This window comes from Macrotis lagotis, chromosome 1 (genome assembly GCF_037893015.1).
Source record: "Macrotis lagotis isolate mMagLag1 chromosome 1, bilby.v1.9.chrom.fasta, whole genome shotgun sequence".
In the NCBI taxonomy this organism is placed as follows: Eukaryota; Metazoa; Chordata; class Mammalia; order Peramelemorphia; family Peramelidae; genus Macrotis; species Macrotis lagotis.
The window spans coordinates 689,629,421-689,653,668 of NC_133658.1; the positions used below are offsets into that span (position 1 = coordinate 689,629,421).

The 24,248-nt window shown below is 32.1% G+C and overlaps 1 protein-coding gene across 3 annotated transcripts in view; it reads right to left on the reverse strand.

The window, feature by feature from the left end:
* The window catches only part of MAP3K20 (mitogen-activated protein kinase kinase kinase 20), a 219,088-nt gene that overhangs the window by 88,706 nt on the left and 106,134 nt on the right, over positions 1 to 24,248 (reverse strand). For all 3 annotated transcript variants that reach the window (XM_074215694.1, XM_074215695.1, XM_074215696.1), the window contains exons 5-8: positions 20,346 to 20,411; positions 17,421 to 17,449; positions 17,019 to 17,156; positions 6,967 to 7,053 (exon numbers count right to left, since the gene is read on the reverse strand). In XM_074215694.1, coding sequence (XP_074071795.1) covers positions 6,967 to 7,053; positions 17,019 to 17,156; positions 17,421 to 17,449; positions 20,346 to 20,411 — 320 coding nt within the window. The remainder of the gene's footprint in view (positions 1 to 6,966; positions 7,054 to 17,018; positions 17,157 to 17,420; positions 17,450 to 20,345; positions 20,412 to 24,248) is intronic.

The following is a 24,248-nucleotide window of genomic DNA, read 5'->3' on the forward strand; positions in this document are numbered from 1 at the left end:
TTATCTATAGAAATTAAATAATATATGCTTTCTAATTACAAGTATGAAATCAAACGCATCTTTTAATTCACTCAAATTGAAATGTTAAGTTTAAAACATCATTTAAAGAATTACCTTGGCATGGTATGTCTCTTAGTTTTCCAGAACTTGAAAAGTTAAGATAGTAGAACATATCAGTCCCATTATTTCTGAACTAGAGTAACTTTTCAGGTAGTTATGTAGGAAATAATATATAATATGTTTGTCTTTAGAAAACATGCACTTGGAAAGATGATAAATCTAGAAATCAGATATTTACATATATATTTGGTTTAGTAGTTTAAAATTGTTTTAAATAGTCTAAAGACATTTGTATTATGATTATTGACTTCCATGATATATTTAAAAGCATTCTGAAATAACATTTCACTACCATGCTTATAACTTTAATTTGGGCAAAGTCAAGATGGCGGACAAAAGCCTGAGCTTTCCCCAAAATTCCATGTACACCTTTAAAAAATGCCATAAAACAATTCCTGAAACAGCAGAATCCAAAAACGAATGGGGTGAAATAATTTTCCAGTCAAAGACATCATAGAAGGTCATCAGGAAAGATCCATTGCACATGGATGAGAGTGGAGGACAATCCAGCACAGACCCAGTCCCAAGAAAACCAGGAGCAGGTCTTGATAGCTACTGAGTTAGCAGCCACAGCACATGCTTCTGGAGCTCTCAGCCCACAGATGATAAAGTGTCTAACAATTGATCAGAAGAAGATTTACAGAGGTTTTTCTACTAGCTTTAAGGCAGGATTCTGTTGATTTACCCATATTCAGATCTGGGTCATAGTCCTGGGTGGCAGTTCCAGAGTGACATTAACGTCAGAGCTTGCAGCCACAGTGGAGCGAGGACCCTCATCACAGTTCCAGACAGAAAAGACTGTTTGTGATCACTCATAAACTAGAGCATAGGCTTGGAGTGTAGTAAACACACCTTTCCTTAGATCATACCACCTTAGAAGAACTAAAAACTCTGTATCTCTGAAAACAGCTGCACAAAACCCCTGTACAGTGTGCCCTTTACCCTGGAAGCAGAGTCCTACTTTAACATAGAGTTAGAAGTAAAGCAATAAGTTGGGGAAATAAACAAAAATAGGAAAAAAATTCTGCCTGTAAAAAAGTAACTATGATGACTAAGAAGAACAAAACACATACTCAAAGAAGATGTTAAAAAGTCAAAGCTTCAACATCCAAAGCATCCAGGAAAAATGCCATCCAGGAAAAAAAAATAGGTCATGAAAGAACTCAAAAAAGATTTGGAAAATCAAGCAAGAGAGTTAGAGGGAAAAAAATTGGAATGAAAAACAACAGTGATACAAGAAAATCATGAAAAACGAGTCAGCAGCTTGAGACACAAAAAAATACTGAAGAAAATAACACCTTGAAAAAAGATGAGATGAAATGGTAAAGGAGTTATATAAAAAAACATAATGAAGAAAAGAGTGTTTTTAAAAGAAGAATTGGCCAAATGGGAAAAAATACCAATTGGCATAAAAATTCACTGAAGAAAAACCCCTTAAAATTAGTATTGGTCAGATGGAAAAGGATGTACAAAAGCTAACTGAAGAAAATCCTTAAAAATTAGAGTTGAGCAAATGAAAGCTAATGACTTTATGAGAAATCAAGAAACAATAAAATAAAACCAAAAGACTGAAAAAATAGAAGATAATGTAAAATATCTCACTGGAAAAACAATTGACCTGGAAAATATATCCAGGAGAGATAATTTTAAAATTACTGAAATTCCTGCAAACCGTGATCAAAAATAGTCCAGACGACATCTTTCAAGAAATCATCGAGGAAAACTTGCCTGATCTAGTTCTAGAATCAAAGGGTGAAATAGAAATTGAAAGAATCCACCTAACCACTCCTGAAAGAGATTCCAAAATGAAAATTCCAAGGAATATTAAAGCCAAATTTTCCAAAGCTCCCAAGTCAAGGATAAAATATTGCAAGTGGCCAGAAAGAAATTATTCAAGTATTGTGGAGCCACAGTCAGGATAACACAAAATTTAGCACCTTTTATATTAAAGGTTCAGAGGGCTTGGAATATGGAATATTTTGGAGGGCAAAGGAGCTAGGATTATACCAAGAATCACCTACTCAGTAAGACTGAGAATAATCCTTCAGGGGAAAAAGTGGACATTCAATGAAATAGAGCACTTTCAAGCATTCTTGATGAAAACACCAGAGCTGAACAGAAAATTTGACTTTCAAATATAAGATTCAAGAGTAGCATAAAAAAGTAAATGAGAAAGGGAAATCATAAAGGACTTGATAAGGTTAAACAGTTTACATTCCTACTTGCGAAGATGATACTTGCAACTCCTTAAGAAATTTTTCAATATTAAGATAAAAGAAATATATGTGTATATATATATATATATATATATATATATATATATATATATATATATATATATATACAGAGGGAGAGAGAGAGAGAGGGCACAGATATGAGTTTGAATATGAATTAATGATATCTAAAAAATAAAATTGAGGGGTGAGTATGTACTGGGAGAAAGGAAAAGGGAGAGGTAGAATAGGGTAAATTATCTCACATAAAAGAAGGAAGAAAAGCTTTTAAAGTAAAAGGAAAGGGGAGAATTGAAGGGGAGGGAATGAACCTTATTTTGTTCAAAACTGGCTCAGAGGGAATAACATGCACTCAATTGGGTACACAAATCTATCTTATCATCCATAAAAGTAGGAGGGGAAGGGGAGAAGAAAAGGACAGTGATAAAAGAGAAAGCAGATTGGGGAAGAGAGTAGTCAGAAGCCAAACATTTTTCCAGAAGAACAGAGTGAAAGGAGAGAGAGAGAATAGAACAAATGGGGTGGGTGAATAAGATGGAAGGATATACAATTAGCAATAGTAATTATGAAAAAATTTTGAAGCAAGTTTTCTGATAAAGGCTTTATTTCTCAATCTATAGACAACTGTGTCAAATTTATAAAAATAAGATTCATTCTCCAATTGATAAATAACCAAAAAGATAAAAACAGTTTTTGGATGAAGTAATCAAAAGTATCTATGGTCATATTAAAAAATGCTCTAATCATTATTAATAGGAGAAATGCAAATTAAAACTAGGTACTACCTCATACCTATTAGATTGATTAATAGGACAGAAAAGGAAAATGATAACTGTTAAAGAGGAAGTGGGAAAAATGATGCATTAATGCTTTGTTGGTGAAATTGTGAACTATTCTGTAGGACAATTTGGAATTATTCCCAAAGGGCTATTAAATGATTTAAACCCTTTTTGACTTATAAGTACTACTACTACTAGATCTGTATCTTAAGAGATAAAAAAACAAAAAGAAAAAAAAGAATGGGAAACTGAGGGAATTCTCATCAATTGGGGAATGACTGAACAAACTGTGGTATGTGATTATGTGGGAATACTATTATGCTCTAATGAATGACGAGCAAGATGCTCTCAGAAAAAACCTAGAAAGACTTAGATGAGCTGATGCAAAGTGAAATGTACTACATACAAAGTAACAGTAATATTATAAGATAATTAGCTGTGAATGACTTAGCTATTCTCAGCAATACAATGATCTAAGGTAACTCTGAAGGATTTATCAGGAAAAATTCTGTCTCAGAGAAAGAACTGATAGCATCTGAATACAAACTGAAGCATACTTTTTAAAATTTTATTTTTCTTGAGGGCTTTGTAGCTCCATATTTTCTTTCATAGCATAATTAAACTGAAAATGTTTTGCATGACTACACATGTATAAACTATATTGAATTGCTTGCCTTCTCAATGAGAGAAATGAGGGTGGGAAAGGAAAAATTTGGAACTCAAAGTTTTAAAAAACAAATATTAAAATTTAGTTTTACATGTAACTGAGGAATAATAAAATACTAAATAACTTTTAAAAAATTAATGTTCATAACAAATTAAAATATATTCATATATTAAGTAAAATATATTTTAAATATTTGTTTAGAAATGGACTTCCCCCAAAATTATGGTGTGCCTTTTTTCAGAATGTGTTCCTAAAGATATATACCATTTCATAATTTTCTTAAATTTTTTTTCCCTAAAATATATTCCAAAGCAGTAGACTAAGGTTTATGAGAGTTATATTAAATATGGATGTTAATTCTGCTGTTTGGGTTAAACATACTTTAAAGTAAGCAAGAAATTAAATATTTATAAAACAGGAATTGTGCTGTCATAACATTCTGAATGAGTTGTTGGTTCAATCTCATTAAACTGACTAGAATGGATTTCCAAATTTGTTACAAATTTGACCTTCTTAGTAATGTCCAATCAGTTTCTTAGCTGCTAGGTCCTTTAAAGAAATTCCTTTAGAACTCATTTCTTTTACCCACTATTTAGACTTTTTAAATAGAATCTTTTTAGGATTTCAGGGAACTCCATTAATTTTATTTTTTTAATATAGGGAGGGGTTTTTATGTTGTATGTTTGTGTGTGTGTGTGTGTGTGTGTGTGTGTGTGTGTGTGTGTGTGTGTGTGAGGGACCCTTTGGCAGTCTGGTGGAGTCTATAGCTGTTTTTTTATCAGGAGGTTATAAAATATTTTTAATTATAAAAAATAAGATTACAAAGGAAACCAATTATATTGAAATGTAGTTATCAAAATTGTTTTTAAAGTTCATGGATCTCAGGTTAAGAAGTACTGGTGGATGCCACAATTTCAACAAAAAATAAAATAATCACTCCTCTAGACCTCACATTATACCAATAGGAAATCTTAATATACTAGAAGGATTGCCTCTAGTAGTCTAATGAGATCTTTATCCTCCTTTTGAAAGATGATAATGGAAATTATTGAAAATTTGAGTTCCATAGTTCTGGTAAACTAATCATGTGAAAAGGGAGGAAAACAGACATCTTTATACACACCATTTCCTATCTTGTTAAAATAATTTAACAATATTCCTTTTTTTGTTTGACGTATATTTAATTAATTAATATAGAGTATGAGGTACTTTGTTCCATAATCTTAGAGGTCACATTTCCCATAAACCAACTGGAGCACATCACTACCTTTGTAAACAAGGGCTTATGCATGGGTGAGATAGAAATGAACCTTGAAGACATAAGAAATATTCTACTTAATAAAATAGTTGTATAACCAGACCATAGTGCATAAGATTTGAGAGGTAAAAACAGCTTTAAAAATGGTGATTCTCAAATCCTATAGCTAATTCTCCAAAACCAACTTTCAAATTTCCTTTCATATCCTTCATAACCACTCCATTGTCTTGACTAAGCTTTGGATTCACAGCTGTATCATTTATGTGGAATATTCTTTTCTTATTTCAAGCATTCTCTTGTATTATACATATTTAGTGAATACATTTATCCTTAGAAGTATCTCCTCTCAGGTTTATTGTAAGAAAGGTTAAAATAATAGATTGCATTTCATTTTGAACATCAGTCATTTTCTTCACTTTCATTTGTAAGGTCAGTACCAAACATCTAGCCACCTCACAAGCAAAGATTTAATTGTCAAGCTTCTCTATTAGATCTTATATGCTTAAGATGTCAGTTCTCTTGTAAATGTGTGATCATTATCTAATGGTAAACCAGGAAACAGCATCACAATTAATTAAAACTAAAAAATACTTATTAAACAAAAATAAAGGCATATTCTTAACCACAAATTTATTGTTTCTCTCCCCCCTTTAATCAACAAATACATTTTCCTCCATTTAATTAGCTAACCAGAAAACTTCAGCCATCTTCAAAGACTGAAGAACAAATTTGCAAGATTATCCTGTATTAAATTTGAAGAGACAGAAACCTGGTTACCACTAGTCAACAGTACTTTTTTGGTTTACTCTAACTTCTTTCTGTGAATACATGGAGATAAGAATCAATCTAATACACCTAAAGCATGTTTTTAAAAGTCTAAAGTGTGCTAATCCCAAATCTTCCTCTTTTTTTTTTTTTGAATATTTGTTCATTTACTCTATAGTTGCCTTAGTCACCTCTGGAAACTGGTTAGAGAAGATCTGAAAATGGTGAAGCTATATGAAATAAAGTTGTAATGTACTGCAAAGACAATGGCATGCTTCCATAAGGTTATCTACATTCCCATAATACCTTGATATTGAATGCTTCATCTTTATGCTGAGAATTTCCATGACTGTACATTTCAGTCACAATTTTAAACCTTTTCAAAATGTAGTTGCTCTCTTTGATATGAATGTGCCATGTTCTCTGATGTAGGCTCATAGGTCCAACTAACTGAAAGCCTCAATTTGTGGAAAGAAGAAAAGCGAGGCTGGGGACACAGCACAAACGGTGTTTACGCCACTGAAGTCCTTTTGAAATGGAAAGGCTCTGCGTGAAGAAGGGAACAGTTATGCCACTGCCTCGCCAATTCCAGTGAGGAGCTCATCTTCAATGTCGTGGTGAACGTAGGTGGCAAAACTGTAATTTTTCCCCTTTTTTGAAACTATTTTTTCTTCTTTTATTTTGAAATTCTCATCTAAGCGACAGTTTCTTGTACTATAGTGACTCCTGCTGGGAGAGTTAAGTTGAAGTAGCTGAAGGTCTCTTACAGATAGATCAACTCCCGGCCAGTAAAAAGATGTCCTAAACGCAGGAGATGGAGTTAAACTGTTCCCCTACCTTGGACGCAATGGCTTCTTTCATCACTAAGAACAAACCCCTAGGTTTTACAATTGAGACTGAGAAACTAGTACAGTACTAGTACAATTTTTGATCTACAGCATCACGACGTGAAGCTGCAACAATTAGATGTAAAGGGTCCATTCATGAGGAATAACATCACTTTGACCCTTTGTGTTAGCTCCTACTGCTAATCTTTCCATAAGCGTGAACTTACTTTCAATTTGAAGAAGATGAAAAAGTCTTTTGCAAAACCCCAATACTGTTTTCTGATCTATGTACCTGAATGTAGAAACGTAGTCTTACCTCGTTTTTTTCCACTACAAGCCAAGCTACTTGTAATCCTTCCAAACCTTTAAAGGGGACCTCCCTTGTTAGCATCTCCCAGAGAACCTGGAACAAAAAAATATATAATTTTTATTCCTGTACTTTGTATTTTTGATATATTATTGAAACTTGGTATAGCATATATCTGTAACCAATTACTAGCATGTCAGATCCCATCTAAAAAACTTGAGCAAATGTGCATATATAAAAATAAGATTACCTCAAAACATTTTTATATTGTTCCTCTCCCTTTCTTAATAAAGAAATTTGGATTTAGAAACTGGGACATAAAGAGTCAGAGGACTTAAAATTTTATCAAACCAATGAGCCTGAGTAATCATCCTTATCTTATTATAATCTACTAAAATTATCATTCATTTTCCTAAATTGGATTCTGTGCATGGTAAGTTGATATTTATGAAATAATATGTTCTTCTGGTGTCTATCTCTTCACTCCCACCCAGACTTTGAGAGATATTTTTATAAGACAATTGTTCAATATCTGATACATGTTTTTAAAGGCTTAGTAATCCAATCCAAACCCAATATATGTTTTAAAGGCTTAGCAAAGATCTCTTCAAATGTATTTTGCTCAAAATCCATAGCTGTGCCAAAAATACTTAACCCAAAATGGCAGGTACTTGAAAGAATATAACCTCCAGGTTTCCAATTTTGGAGATAATGCTAGCCAAGATGAATCCTCTTGATGATTGGTCCATGTGAGATATTAACATTGTCATTTTCCTCTATAATATCTTTTTATCACACCAAATTTAAAAAAATCATTAAACCTTTTACTTCCATATAGATAGCTTTACTGTTTATATAACTACTACTCTTATTTTCTCAGAAATGCCTAAGCTTCTGAAAAAGACTTTCTACGTACACAAAGAGATCAAGAGTGTTGAAAGGAATAATCCAGTTTGGGGATGGCTCTAAAGACTGAGTAATGGAGGCTGAGTCATTAAACTAGCTTTTTCTTTGACAGTAATCAAAAAAATTAAGGTTCCAAGCATCTCAAGTATCAGGCCCACTTTACAGAAGGGCAAACTGAGGTTTGTTTGTTTTTTTAAAAAAGCAAGTAATAATGGTACAAAACTGTGATTTTTGTATTCCATATAAATGGAATCAGTCTTAGAGGCAAGAGGAGAACTCAGTGGTTTTGACATCTACTGCTCTGTTCTAAATATAAAATGTTCTCTTTTCCTAAATAAAAAAGAATACAGATTGAGCATTAGACATCACTCAGGCAAAGACTCTGAGCAGCACCCTCTAAGTCTATGCCCAATGTTGCCTTAGCCAGTACTCAGTCTTATTGAAGCTCATCCTATTGAATGAATTCTGGCTAATACTGAAAGTAATTAGCAGAAAACCAGGGAAATTGGCAGATGCTGTTCAAGCAGGGAAAAAAAAAAATCCACTGAAGCATATTTGGGCTTTTAATCAAGTGTGTGAGGTGCTTCAGAAGAGCTACTGAATAATTCTATTTGAGTCACAGAGCTTATTAGAAAAGGTAGGAGAATCTTAGAAGGGGCATTTTTATCCAATATTTTAAGAACAGGACAAGAATAAGAAGAAATATCCAATCACCTCTGTCCTGCCTAACAGTAAGTATAGGGAATATGAGGTAAGATAGCTAAGGTAAGGGTAAAAGGGAGGGGAAAAAAATGAAACCCCTCAATTTGTTATTCCAATTACCACTCAACTGGTGGTAAGACTCAGGAACATAAGGGACAGGAAGAGAACATCCATGAAATGATTTAATATTCCTATAGAGAATGGGCAAAGAAATCAGTCCAGAATAAATTAAAAACCTTAGACCACCAAACCTTCAAAAAAAACCTATGGCTTTTTTTTTTTCTAAGACTTTCTTACACATAGAAAACTTCAACTGAAAACTTGACTAATAACATTTTGAGATAATGTGCATGACAAAGAATTTGGAGAATAAAAAAATTTAAATATCTACATAAGTATCCAATTGGATGATAATTATGTGGAAGTAATATTTCTCTGCTCACTAGAATGTAAGCTCCCTAAAGTCAGGGACTGTTTTGTTTTTGTCTTTGTAATTCACGCACGGAGTACAATAGCTGGAAAATTATTTGCATTCAATAAATTCTTGCTGAATTTATTCTAAGACCTATAATTTAGAAAAATAAAACTTTAAAAAAATTTTTCTCTTTTAGACATGACAGATATAAAATAATTGACAACTGAACCACCAATAATAGTGTTCTAAACCCCTAATTGATGTCATTAGTTTAATTCCTATACCAGCACATCTCTGCAATTTCCTAGCTTAAGTGCCTAGCCCCCAGCAACCAATGGATTTTTCTGACCTATATCGCCAATGGCAAATGTCAGAAGAAGACTGAGAAACAACATCTAGGAAGAATTTCAGGGACCTAAAAGTCAATTATTAGAATGCATCAGTTACACAGCTATCTGGTCAAGCTTAACAGGGCACCATTCTCCATTTTCCTCCCCATCAGACCTCCACAATAAACTAGCTGACACTGTACTTCAGTCTTGAAAAAGCCATACCAGAATCTTTCCAGTGAACCTAACAAAGCAAGACAACCTTCCTGTGTCCACAAGTAGTCTGAGAGGTTCTGGGGTCATAGCAAAATAGATAAATTTCTGTGGTCAATATTACACAAAATTGAGTATCTACTCTAATGTCTATTTTTCATAAACCAGAACCTCTGCTGTCCAAATAAGTATGAAAGTTTTCCTCTTCAGAAAGTTTTCTTCATCTCATCTTACATAAAAATTGAGATTTTTTTTCATCCTATAAATTTACCTAATGAAATAATTTTTGCTAAGAAAAAAATTCTACATTCGATTTGGGGAATGATGGCTTGGGGGAAAACAGTATCTTTTCTTTTCTTTTCTTTTCCTTTTACCAGCAAAAAGAAGTCATTAAATGAGCAATGGTTTTTATATATATATATATATATATAGTTCATAGACAACCAGTATTTTCTCTCTTAAGCTATGCTCTTTTCAAAGCTTGTTGAGCTTAAAGAGTCCTTAAATATAATCTCTTTTAAAAGTCATTTGGGATGTTATTGATTTTTATGGGGAAAAAGAAAATCTGATTTTTTTCTTATAAGGACCATAGAACTCTCTTTTCCTCTAAACAAAGTCTCTTTTCCTATAAAAGGGTACCAGATCAAATAATCACTACTTCTCAATTCCAAAGAGGCCCTTCAAGCGGTGACTTAAGGTTCAAACTCAAGCTTTTAGAATTATCATTATATACAAACACACAAACATCTATCTATCTATCTATCTATCTATCTATCTATCTATCTATCTATCCATCTATCCATCTAATTAGATTCTTAAAGACATGTTATTTATTGATCAGGGAAGAACCACTTGCTATGGTTTACTTGACAAGAAGTGGGGTCATTACTAACCACTTCTCTATGATGAATAAATATTTTAGGGTTTATATAAGCTATTTACTTTCTGCCAGACTATTATCATACCTAGGAGACAAAGCTTTTAGGAGTCAACAACAAAATGGAAACACATCTGCACTCCTTGCTTCCTAAAATTAAGTTTATTTTTGTAGAGCTTTGTAAAAGAGTCAATTGATTTTCAACTGTCATATGAACCACTGGGGTGAGAATTAAAAGGTAGAAAGTGGAAAGACCCACTAACCAAAATATTTGAGTATAAATCAGTAATCAAATATTCATTAAGAACTCTCACAGATCTAAAATAATACTTGGAAATATTTACTGCAAGCCAAAAATAGTTGTGTCATTAATTCAAAACTAACTAATATGGATTTTGTGATCATTTTACCAGGAAAAAAAATCTCTTATTTCCATGTCTATATGTCTAGAAATTATAAAATGTTAAGTGGGTTGTCTAAATGAGTTATCTTATATAAGTCTAAATAAATCTAAAGAAGATTATTGGGGATAGATTTAATTATTCCTCTCCATGCTACACCCCTAACTATCCCAGACATTTTTTACTATGCCTCAGAAATCTCCACCTTAGAAGTAAACTCTACCCTAGCCTTCACATACTGGCACTCTGCTCCCCGCTAGTGCTCCACTCCTTTTATTTGGAGATTTACTTCAAGAACTTCCATTCAAATGTGGGCTCCCAAGGGCTATGTCTTTACTCTTGACCCTCGCGGATTTCTCTTACGTTCTTTACAATTATTTTTTTTCCAATTCTTTCCAATTCCCCTAGTACACGGTCTCATACCATGCAACTTTCTTTGATAGTTTCCCCATTAGAATATAAGCTCCTTTAGGGCAGAAACTGTTCAAGTTGTTTGTATGTGAATCACCAAAGCTTAGCAAAGTACCTTGCACCTAGTAAAGAGCTTAATAAATGCTTGTAAAATGATTTGACTTGAAAATTATGGAGGATATATTTAGGTAAGATTATAGGGGATATGCTTAAATTAGATTATCGGGGACCGGGACTAGATCTGTGATTTAATTGTAAAGACAACCTTCTGAGTGAAGAAACTTCCCTTTACTAAAAACATGGAAATTGAGCAGAACTGAGAGAAGATTGTATTCAGTAATAACAATATTGTTTTGAGAACAACTTTGAGTGACTAAGGCATTTTAATTATTACAAATAATGAAATTAACTGAAAGGATATATGAAGGAAAATGCTATCTGTATCCAGAGAAAAAACTGGTAAATAAAGATATGTAAAAAATGTTTTGCATATTATACATATTTATGCTTAATAGTAACCATGTCTAGGGTGAAAGGGGAGGGGAAAAAAGTAAAAAAGTTACATGATAATTTTATTATATATTTAAAAGGAATAAAAAGTTGTACATAATAGATTTGCACTTTCATGTACAATCATCTTTTTTATTCTCTTCTACTAATGGAAATGCTTATTTTATTTCTTAAGTTCAGAATAAAATAAAGTTAAAAAAATAAAAACACAGAAGAAAACAAGAAAAAAACAGATTATCCATCTTCCTTGTAACTTGAAGTCTTAAGAGACTTGTTTAGAACAGAGGTACAGCCCCACAACACTCCAGAGTATAGTCAAACCTGATTAAAATATAACTAGGAAATATTTAACAAAATAAATAAAAATATAATAAAACATAGATAATATCTCCATGTGGTTTTCTAAATCAATATGTACTCACAAGTATCCTTCTTTATTTTATTGGCCCCAGTTTCTATTTGAGTTTAATACCACTGTCCTAGATCCATGAAATGATAAGAGCCTTTGCCTAGAATCACAAAGACAATATGTGTCAGAGAAAAGACTCCAAGTCAAGTCTTCTTGGGGTCCAGGTCAGCTCTATAATCCAGTATTTCATGCTGAATCTCCAAAAAATAGAATCCCAACATAACATATTTAAATATATTTACTAAGTATTTCTAGATGCTTAAGAATTCATTTCTAAATTTTATTTAAAAAGAGATAGTTTAAAATTTTTTTAGTTATATTATAAACAACTAGATACTACTCTTGGCAAAAATATCTCTTGCTTAATGTCTCAGAAGGATTTATATGAAAAAGTTTGATAACAGTACATATTGCCACAGGAATTTAAAAATTTATCATAATCCAGACTTTTTACTAATTCAGATAATTCTTCCCTTCATTTAGTGTAATTACTGAAGATTTTACTCAAATGCCTTGAAGACTAGAAACAAAGAGAAATGGCAAGACAAAAGACTTTGCATTAATTTTTCATTTATTTGCAATTCATTTATGTGTATTCATTATTTCCCTCAACAAAATGTAAACTCCATGAAGGTAGGATTTTTGTTTCTACATCCTCAGCACTTAGCACAGTGTCTGCCATCTTATTTTGAAGTGGCCTGGCAAATTATAAGTACTTTTTGAATGAAGAGTAGCCATTGAGGCAACTGTATGTATGACATATGTATGTATGTATGACAATTTTCCTGGTTCCCTCTAGTTACTTCATTTTCGAAAGAATTAGAAACATTCACCTGCTGTCTTGGCACATGTTCCCTCCCAAATGTGACTCTTATCTAGAGGTATCAACATTGACAGGATCACATTCTCCCTAATCCAAAGGCAATTTACTCCTATTTGTCACCCTCCCCACACAACCACAATACCCAACACTTCCTTTTAGATCTGATATCATTTTGTAGGAGACTACAGATAAGAATCTGGAAAATATTCCTTCTAATGTGTCTTTCCTTACTTAATAACCCCGCCTACTGGGGTATTTGTTTAGGCTATTCCAAATACTTTGCAATATGAAAGGGCCTTAGAAAAGTAAACATCCTTGCCTATAATTAAATTTAGCCTATGAAATAGTGCTCTGAATGGGATTCTGCTGATGCAGCTTCTTAAGTAAGAATAGCCAGACATTTTAAGTGATGCTCTTCAAGACTTTAAAATAGCAATGGCTGCAAACAAAGTCATTCTGGGAACATTTCTGTATCTATTAGTCAAGAGAATAATATTTTCTTGTGAATATAATTTGCCTTCAAAAAATGAGGGGAGTGTGAATATGTGTGTATGTGTGTTTGTGTGTGTGTGTGTGTGTGTGTGTGTGTGAATTTGCAAAGTCACAGATTTAGAATATGTATTTAGAAATAGGGAGAACAGTTGGAGCATTTGCTTTATCTTGTAAAACTGTTTTTTTTGGAATGATGATTAAATTTTATTAGTTAAATATTCATTTTATTTAGTATTCATTATATTTATATTATAGTATATTAAATATTTATATTATTATACTGTATTCAAATATATTTGTATTTATTAAATATCCAAATGGAAAAAAGGAGGGGGGGAGTTTGATCTAGTTCCAAATCAAGATCCTGTAATAATGAGGTAAGATCTTCACTGGGATTTCCCTAAATTCTATCTGACTCATGGGTAAAATTCAGGCCTACCTTGTGATGAGTACTGTTTAGTCACTTTAGTGGAAAACTTTTTTCTCCAGTAAACTCAACACTTACAGTCATAGAAAGGTTTGGAAATCTGGGAATAATCCCCATTCTGAACCTGTAGTCCCCCACCATGCTAAGGTAGAATATATGTTTCATTGTTTAAATACAGTTTTTTTCCTTTCCAAAAGTCCTTATACTTTACATCTGAAGATTTGTTTTCAGTTATCAGCATTTAAAGTCCAATTCAGTTGTACAAAAGCAGATTTTTATATCTCACACAAAGGTCCCTAAAGACATTAGGTTTTGAAAGATTTATTTTCATAAATGAGGGTATTTTGAAATAAGATTTTCTTTATGACCAATGAAAACTCCTGACTGGTCAGTCAAGATTTGAGAAGAGAATTACAAGTTTAACCATGTATTCAGTGAACTGAATTATTAAAATATCCACTTTGGATTTTGCAATAGTTTTCAACACTATATTCAATTTCTGCCCCTCAAAATGTAAAGCCACAAGTATCCAAATATATGTACCTATGCAAATCTGTACGAAAAGCAAAGAAAGATGAGTGAAAATTGAACATTTCAGCCAAAACAATGGGAACTATCAGAAGGAACTAGGAAATTCGTTAAAGAATCATTTTCAGAGCATTTAGGTCTTCTCTCACTGCTTTCTGGTTCATGAAATAAAAAAAAAATGCTCCTTTTTTTTCACATAGAAAAATACAGCTAAACTTACCTTAAGGGACTAATCTAAATGATTCTGTAATACCTCACAGATTATGGAAGACAATATCCACAATGGATTTTTACATTTTAAATATTTCTCTGCTCAACTCTGAAGGGGAAAATGTACCTTTGAATCAAGAGACCATTTTAAGACTCTACTTTCTCTCTTCCCTTTTAAAAATTATTTGTTCATTTCCGGTATGGTTTATAACTCCCATTTTTAGTAATGGGTTCAGTTAAGTGACACTGAATCTTTGGTCAGATGCCAGTGTTGTCTTCCAAACTTTTAAATTCTAGCTGTTGTCCATAAGGAATAGAGAGAAACACATGTATGTATGTATGTGTGTATATGAGTGTATATATAATATATAATATTATATATTATATATAAATACACACACACACACATATATATAGGTACATATGCATGTTTGTATATCTGAGTCTGTGTGGATATGTGTGTATATTTTATATATATATCCATATATATACACATACAAAAGTAGATACATATAGCCATATATTATTTTCTCTAGCTTAATTTTCAGCAAATAAGTTTACTTAATAGACAACAAAATTCATCTTTCATTATGTCATTAATTCAGTTATAAATGACAAAAATTTAACAGAATTTGGACAAGTGAAAGCATGTCTAACACTTGAATAAGAAGTTAGCAGTAAATAATAAAGAAGGATATTTAACCAAAGATCTTTTGAGATAGTGTGTCTTTAAACCCTCTGTCAGTTACTTTATCTAGGAAAATTAAACAAAGAGCCTTATAGTCAGGGGCAGTAAATCAACTTATTATCCTAATTCTATGAGATTTTTCTCTGGAGAATTAGAAGATAATATAACTGAAAAGAAGGAAAAGGGGTGGTGGTAGGACAATATACCTCAGTCCAAGCCATAAAATTTGCAGCAGTTCATTTTAGGAATTGAAATAAATTGCCCTATTTAGATTGTTATTCACAAATTTGTTTTTAAAATAAAAAAAATACCCTACAAAAAGTGCTTTCTTCTCATTCATTAAAAGTCCATTAGACTTTTAAAAACACTTTACCTTCTTTAGAAATTTCCTTGATTAATCTTATGCCTATTCTTATTGTGACTTTATTTATTCCTATATTTATTAGTTATTTCAAAAATCTACTTAATACTATATATTTTTTACTTTTTTTGATATGACCTAGGCTTTTGCTCTGGCTGAGTGAACCTTGTTAGCCACTAACTGGCTTAATTTTGTCATCTGCAAAATGAGGGAATTAGACTAACCCAAGTGGTTTCAAAGTCAAATTAAAACAGAGGTCACTAAACTATACATAAGGAGTCTTATGGGTCAGATATTTTATTTAGTATTAAAATATAATGTTATCTATTTATTATCTCAATATTATTTATTTTGTTAAAATGGTTTAACAAAAATATTTTTAAACTATTTTGTTAAATATTTCCCAATTACATTTTAATCTGGTCCAGGCCACACTTGGCAGTGTTGTGAGCTTCATGTGATGGGTCTCATGTTTGATGCCTCTGGACAAGACAATCTCCCATGTACCTCCCAACAGTAAGAGCATATGAAATAAAAGTCAATATCTCAACATTTTGATAAGGGTATTTAATTTGATTGATATGTTGTTTTCATGATGTTAAACTGTTTTGCAGACATAGGTTTGTATTCCTTAGATTGTCAGCACTTTTAGGGATATTATGTCCTTTTTACTTTATGCCTTCTCCTCCATAATATCTTAAACAATAGATCAATAATTATCATTAAAAAAAATCTGCTAAGTTAGCAGACCTCACTATTCTATTAGTGGTTCCAGATTATTCCTAGCCATCTTTACAGGTGAAGTGTATTCCAAAATGACCCACTTTTTTCCCAATATCATTCCAATGACAGACATTCAAACCACTCAAATTCCACCCAGAAAAACAGACTTTCTCTGAGGTTACAATTCAGACCATTGGGGCCAGCAGTCTCCTGGGCCTCTCCTCATCTAGCGTGTTGCTGTGAGTTAGTAAGTAATTTTTCCCTCTAGACAGAAAAGAAGCATGGTGTCATATCATTCAGAAGTGACAATGAATTAAAAGTGTATTTTACCAGTCAGCTAGGGCTCTTTATGATACCACTTTTCTTTTGATTTTTAGATTTAAGAACACTTTAAAAATAGAGGATGTTGAGTTTCTTTTGTGTACTTCCTTAAGTTGGATCATAGGATTCTAGCTAGGTAGGACCATGAAAGTCACCTAGCCCAAACCCTTGATTTTAAAGATGAAGACAAGGAAGCTGACTTACTCAGAATCACAAAGGAAGCATATGTAGAGATCAGATTTGAACACAATTCCTCTAACTTCAGATCCATCATACTTTGTTCTTTCTATATCATGGCATGTTAAATCAACTTACCACACCATAGGAATATGTATCACATGTTTCAGAAACTGGAAGACTCTGGATAACTTCTGGGGCCATCCATGGAAAAGTGCCTACCAAGGACATATGTGTTGTATGGTTATGGAACCGTGAGGCACCAAAATCGCAGATCTGGGAAATACAAAATCACAAATCAACTTTGTATTTATTTCTTTTTTTTTAAGGTTTTTGCAAGGAAAATGGGATTAAGTGGTTTGCCCAAGGCCACACAGCTAGGTAATTATTAAGTGTCTGAGGCCAGATTTGAACTCAGGTACTCCTGACTCCAGGGCTGGTGCTCTATCCACTGCACCACCTACCTGCCCCTGTATTTATTTCTAATCAAATAACAGTTATTTTATCCTTAAATTTCATTTTTGAACAAAACATTCTTACCTTTAATACTCCATCAGCAGCTATGACAACTACAAGTAAAAAAAAAAGAGAATTTTATGACTATTAATCTCAATTCTTTTTAAATAGCTTATTACAGATGAAAATTTTAAATTTCTGTGTTCTTTATTAATACTTATAATCTTGAGTCACTTGGAAGATATTCAAAAAAGAGAAAATGGTAGTGTTTATAATAAGGATTTTTACAAAAGAAAGGTGGCCTTGGTTTATAAACTAAAGTAAAGGAAGTGAAAAATCTACCACGTCTTTTATTCATGAGATAATGGTACTGCTCAGTGGACAAAAAAGAAAAGAAAGTACCAGATTAGCAGTTAAAGCTTGGTCTTGGTTCTGCCAGTAACTACTTTGTGTGACTTTGAAGATGTCATTAACTGTTCCATACCTAATTGTCCTCATCCATAAATTATATTTTTTTCACGTTGTACATGTGAGTTAGTCTGGCTATACTAGGTTCCTTCTCCTGGAGCAAGGAGGAAAAAGGGAGACAAAAATAGCTAAAATGAGTCCCTAAGTACAGTCCTTAATACCAAAGGAATGAAAACTACTCCTTGTTTTAATCCCTCTCTAGCCTACTCATTACTAGTATACTCAAAGGTGTTTGTGATGGGCTTATTCTACAGTAGTAGATTTTTAAAAGGTTCCAACTCTTTCAGATCTCATAAAATAGTCCTAAACATCTCAGGTTACTAAGTACGTTTCAGTTCTGAGGCAGGGTTTGTTTTCTAATACTGTCACATACACTGATTATTTCTTTTCTGAGAATTAGAGTTTAGTTAGACCCAGAAGACAGTAAGTCACATTGGGTAATGTGGCTTTATATTCTTTTCTGTATTTACTGAAGACTCATTTATATATCGTCAATAAACCCTACAGTTAGAACCACTGAGAGTAGCTTTGTTTCATATGCTCCTGTACCAGACTAGATCAACTACTTTTTTCCTCCAAATAAATGCTAAGCTCTTGAAGAGCAGGAGTTTACATAGAATACATCTCTCTATTCTCAAGAGTTGTATTCTATATTTTATGCATCATGAGATTTCAATGAATATTTATTATTAGTGATGAGGATGATGATATCTCTATAACCTACTTCCCAAATATATCCTAAGAATAAATCAAATGAGATTAAGAACAGATTAAATGAAATTATAAGGTTGAAAAACTTAAATCACTATATAAAAACCAAATAATGTAGGCAAAGAACTTTGTTGTTCAAAAGAAAGATTTGGTTGTCAAAAGAATCACACAATCACACAAAGAAGAAAATGGTTAACTCTTTTCAATATTATAATAAAAATTTAAAATATTCAAATACTAATTCTAAATATAACCTCTTCTACTGAAAGATTTTTATGGGGCCTCAGAAAAATCATGAGGTTCCCACACATTTAACTTTTGACATATTCATATCTCTCTCCTGGGACATTGATTCAAATTAATTTGTCAGGGGACAAGGCATGTATTGTACAAAGGCATTAGCTGCATAGTTCTGGTATGATGATCATCAGTGAAATGATTAGCAGTGTTGACCTTTAAATGGTCATAATTAGTCTTCAAAGTTAATATGCTATTAAGATGAATGGAAGATCAAGCCTCACCTTGTGCTAGTATTTTAGCCTTGACTCAGACTTAATGATACAACAATAGTCTGGGTTTCTTTTTTAAACAATCAAATTTTAAATATTCAAATCAGAAGACTGACTAGTTTCGGCATGCAGACATTATATCTTTTTTTTTTAAGCATTATATCCTGAGGAATACAACCAAGATATTTAAGATGATCTAGAAGTCAAATTCAATTTTGAAGTTGCCACCTTTTCTTTTATTCTTATGTCTACTTTGGTGGAAATTTTTAATTCTCTACATGTTTATGTCTAAACACACATTTAAGGATAACAAGTAATATCTAGATTTCAAACAGCCTTTAAATGGTGATAGGAGTTTTTTTATTGTTGAAGCTGAGAATGAGGGAAAAATGAACTTTATTTTTCTTTCTGAGAAATCTTAGTGGGTTGAAATCACCAGGTAACGTATGGATGAAACTGACTTTTTTCTCTTTTAAATAAGCAAGAAGTCAAATCAAAAGGGAAGATTTCAAACTCCTTGATTTGTTAGCAATCCCAAGTATATCCTAAAAGTTTTGAGGTCATAATAGTGATTTAAAAGTCTGAAAATTTCCAATGGAATCAAGACAGCTCAATGATAATTTATTTTAGGCAAAGAATTGAAAATAAAATAGAAAATCCATAGTACCTACTCTAAGGGAGTTTCTTCAGTAAGTACCTAAAATCACCTAAAGCAAAGGTAAGTTAATGGTCAATAATCAATGGATTGTGGATCTTGACTAGCTTGATCATAAAATGATAGTGATTATTATAGTCTTTATTCCATTTTAAGCCTGTATATGTTTCTAGATGAGAAGAGGATGTGATTTGAGAACACTAGCATCTTCCCCCTCAAGGGAAACTCCTTTACCTCAGACCAAATCTAATCATATGAACTTATGTCCAGTCATGGTATCCATTCCAAGCTTAAAGTTTTAAAGGTTACAGGAAAAATATAGATAGTAGTTCCCTTGACACAAAAGAAACACTTGTAAAGACTATGCCATGATAGAGCTATTGATGTGGTAGACAATTTTTTTAAAAATAACAAACCACCAAACTTCAGATAGTTTTGCATAACTAAACTATTATACCTTTCCCCTCAGACAGATTTTAAGTGATGCAGTGAATGGATGCTAATCCTTCAAGTTATTTTCATCACAAATTTGGCTAATACAAATATGAGTGACACAAGGAAAAAACTAAAAACCAAACAATTCCAAAGTAACATGATTTAAAAAAAAAGAATGAGCTCAGAACTGTTAGTGTACTTCTAAAGATTAGTGTTACATGGCTACTTTACCATTTCTTGATTTGAGATCTCTGTGAATCACCTTGACTGGAGCCTCCATATGTAAATAGTGCATTCCTGTTAATTTGAGAAGGGGAAAAAAGGGATCACTACTGTTAGTTTCATGACCTGGTGTCAGTATTACATAGCTTCTTTAAACAAAAATGACAACAGCACAAATTGGATTTTTGTACCTTGTTATTCTAGGATTAATGAAGTGGAGAAGGGAAATTGTTGCACAGTCACATTGGTATACTTTGATCTCTTACATGCTGGATTATGATTAAAGACAATGTCTATGGGGCACTTCATTTTTTTTCTGTATTTTGGATAAATTTAAGCCTCTGTTATCAAAATCATCAGTGAAAAGTGTGACCTAAGGCTAAGTATCCTAGATATTTCACAACCTATAACCAGCAGTCCAAAGGTGCTAAATGTGAACTGGGGAATCTATCCTGTGACTAGTAGTGTATGACAAGAGTTCTATAATTGAAATCTGGATACACTTGGGTTCAAATCCCATCTCCAATTTTCATTTAAATTACCAAACTATAGTAACTTTACCTTTCTAAGCTTCAGGTCCCTTACCTATCAAATGGAAATGTTGGTAGTATTTATAATTCTTGACTCATTAAAATTCTTGATGAATTGTTGTAAAGATACAATGAAAATGTATTTAAAGCACATTGTAAACTGTAAAGTCTTCTACACATGTCTACTACTATTGCTTATTGTTACAAATAATCAACATCCTCAATGCTTAAAAAAATCCAGAGGACTCTCTGATGTGATCTAGATCTAGCCAGGATTTCCTTTCCTTATATTCATTATACCTGGGCATTAGGAAGAGGAGCAAGAATTAATAAGCTCTCATTTACAGGACAATTGATACTTAGACAGAAATGTATCACATAGAATAGATATGAAGTATTTTATTATTTTCCCAAAGGCTTAATCTCTCAAGAAATTTGAATTTAAATCTGAACAAAAATTCTCTTCTACATATTTGGGCTAACAGTAAGTCTAACTCTGTAAACTGAACACATGATTAATAAATGAAGCTTTGCCAATGAGAAATCCATTAAGTGTGGAAAAGCCCAGATTTTGGTCAGTTTTCCAGAAGTGATTTTTTTTTGTTCTCCTGCTGCATGAATTTACATACTGTCTATCTCCACAGTATGCAAGTACTCTGACAGATATGCTATTTTTGAAAAATGCAAATAGAAAAATAGAAAAATTTCTTCCCCTATATTTAAACTATTCATGAATTCCCTTCATGTGGAGGAGAAAAATAAGAGCCTAAGGAATACCTCCCTACTTATAGATTGGCTCAAGTTTTTATATCCCCCCAAAATAGTGCTTGATTTTTTAAAAAACTTATTGAAAATTTTTTGTCGATATTTTGTTGATAATTTTAGTAATAACTTAGTAATTTTTTTAAAGTATTCTTATTACTAAGTCATTTTTGCCAGAAATAATTTTCATAATTTTTGCCAGGAATAATAAAAAGACAAATAAAATCAAATTATATTATGTATATAAAGTATTATGTAAAATTTAAATGCCAACTATTTTATTATTTTTTAGAAATTTATTTAATCATTAACATTTCTGTATTTTTAAAATATCTAAAAGCTATAAATAGAATGAACTTTTCTCAAATATAACTAAATTGACTAACAGCTAAAGACAAGTTAAGAAAAAAGGTTGATAATTCAAATGTTCTGAACAAAGATGAAATTATGATAAAGTCTTACAAGTGAATGATAGGTATAAGTCTCCCCTCCACCCCATTTTTCAAATGATATCTTTTGAAAACAATATTAATTGTTAATTTACTGAGTGAATATAACACTTTTAATATTCTCAAGTTGATAAAGTGAAATGCTTATGATTAGAATATGCATTTCAAATCTTTCCATTGAATTTGTTGTTTTTTTCTTTCTTGTTATTATTTATTTATTAATATATTAACTCAAGAGAAAAACAATTGTGAGATAAATTTCTGAGCACAATTGTTTCAAACACTACAAAAGACAGACATGGTGGTTACTTTTAATTATATGACACTTTATTAAAAATATGATCCTAAATACAAAAGTAATCATGACATTTATGATGGATCATGTTCCTAGGTATGACACTAAAACTCCAATGACTCAGGATGAACTTTATTTTTCCATAGAATAATGTTATATTTGGGAATTTAAAATCCTTAATAATAATTTGATACCTAAATCTCATAGAAATGACAGCAAATAATATATATTTCTATTTTTTTTTGCAAAATGTAAAACACTATATCTATAGAAATAAGATAAAAAACATATTGGCAATTTATTGCATGGGCAGCTTGGTGGCTCAGTGGATAGAACACTGTGCCTGAAATCAAGATTTATCTTCATGAATTCAAATCTGATTTCTGACACTTGCTATGTGGCCTTGGACAAATCACTTAACCCTGTTTGCCTCAATTTCTTCAACTATAAAATGTGCTAGAGAAGGAAATAGCAAACCCCTTCAGTATCTCAAAATGGGGTCATGTAGAGTTGTTCACAAAATCTATCAAACAAAATTATATTTAGTGTTATGATATTGATGTTTATTATATAGTTTCACTTTTTTTAAAACAAGTTCTACTATTTCTTTTTAAAATGCAATAAATTTGAAGGTGAAATAATGTCTTTTCTAGATTCATATTAGTTTTGGGGAAGACTTTTAATATCTGTCTTTCAAGTAGATTTTTGTGGAAATTTAAGATTATTTCATACTTTTAAAGAATTGGTCCACAGATGTCTAGTCTAAGTGTTCAAGATCAGGTTGTTGGTTTTACTATCTTTAAAATCAGAAAGCCTTTCTTGATTTCTTTAAAAAACTATTTCATCAGAGAAGAGTAAGGTACCCATTTCTTTAAAACGTATGAGAATTCTTAGTTGCACTGAATTTTTCATCTTTTGGTCTCTCACTACCTCAAAGTATTGAAAATTCTTAAAGCTTTTGGCCGGTATGATGGTCAAATTCAAAGGCCTCCAATGTTTGATCCTGAAGATATAAAACCAAATCTTTCCATCTAAGCTCTAAGTCTTACATATTTCTTTATAATAGTAGACTAAAGTCATGACTATAATACTGTTTCTTTCCTTTTCCCTTCTATTTTAAGGGAAATAATATAACTTCCTTTCTTTTATGGAAATAATGTGACTTTAAAGTATCAAGGTTGGTTCTCTCTCCCAGCATATTGAAACTTATGGATTTAAATAATACAGCAGTTACCATGGTGAATTATTACAATACTGCCACTGTTGTTCAGAACATTTTTTGCTATTTTGAAGAGGAAATATGACAAGAACCAGGTTACAGTGAAATATTGCCTTACACTCATGGGACACACTTCTATCTGGTCAATTCAGAGAGTTTTGAAGCAGCGAGATCTTTAGACATCATTTGTCCAACCTTTAACACAGCGTCTGATCCATAGTGGGTGCTTAATAAATGTTTCCGAATTGGCAGACAACCCTATAATTTTACAGATGAGGAAATTGAGGTCAAGAGAAGTGAAATAATATGTATAAAATGTCAGAGGGTACTAAAAGTAGAGCTGGAATGTGACTGCCAGCCCTCTTACTCCAATTCCAGGACTCTTTTAACTGCCTCTTCCTATATTCCCTCCTTGCTTAGTCTTTTTATCCCTGTACTGATGCCAACATACCCAGAGGATCTCCCAAGGAAGGGCTGGGATGTTGTTGGTTTGAAGCCAAATGATCTCTATAAATAGGATTGATGGTTTGAAAGAGGGACTGTTCTGGGATAGTCAAAAGCTTCTAGCTGTCCTCATACTTAAGGAGAAGTTTGTTAGGAAGCAATACGACCAGTTTCATTTGTGTACAGTGGATACAATAATTGAATAATGCACAC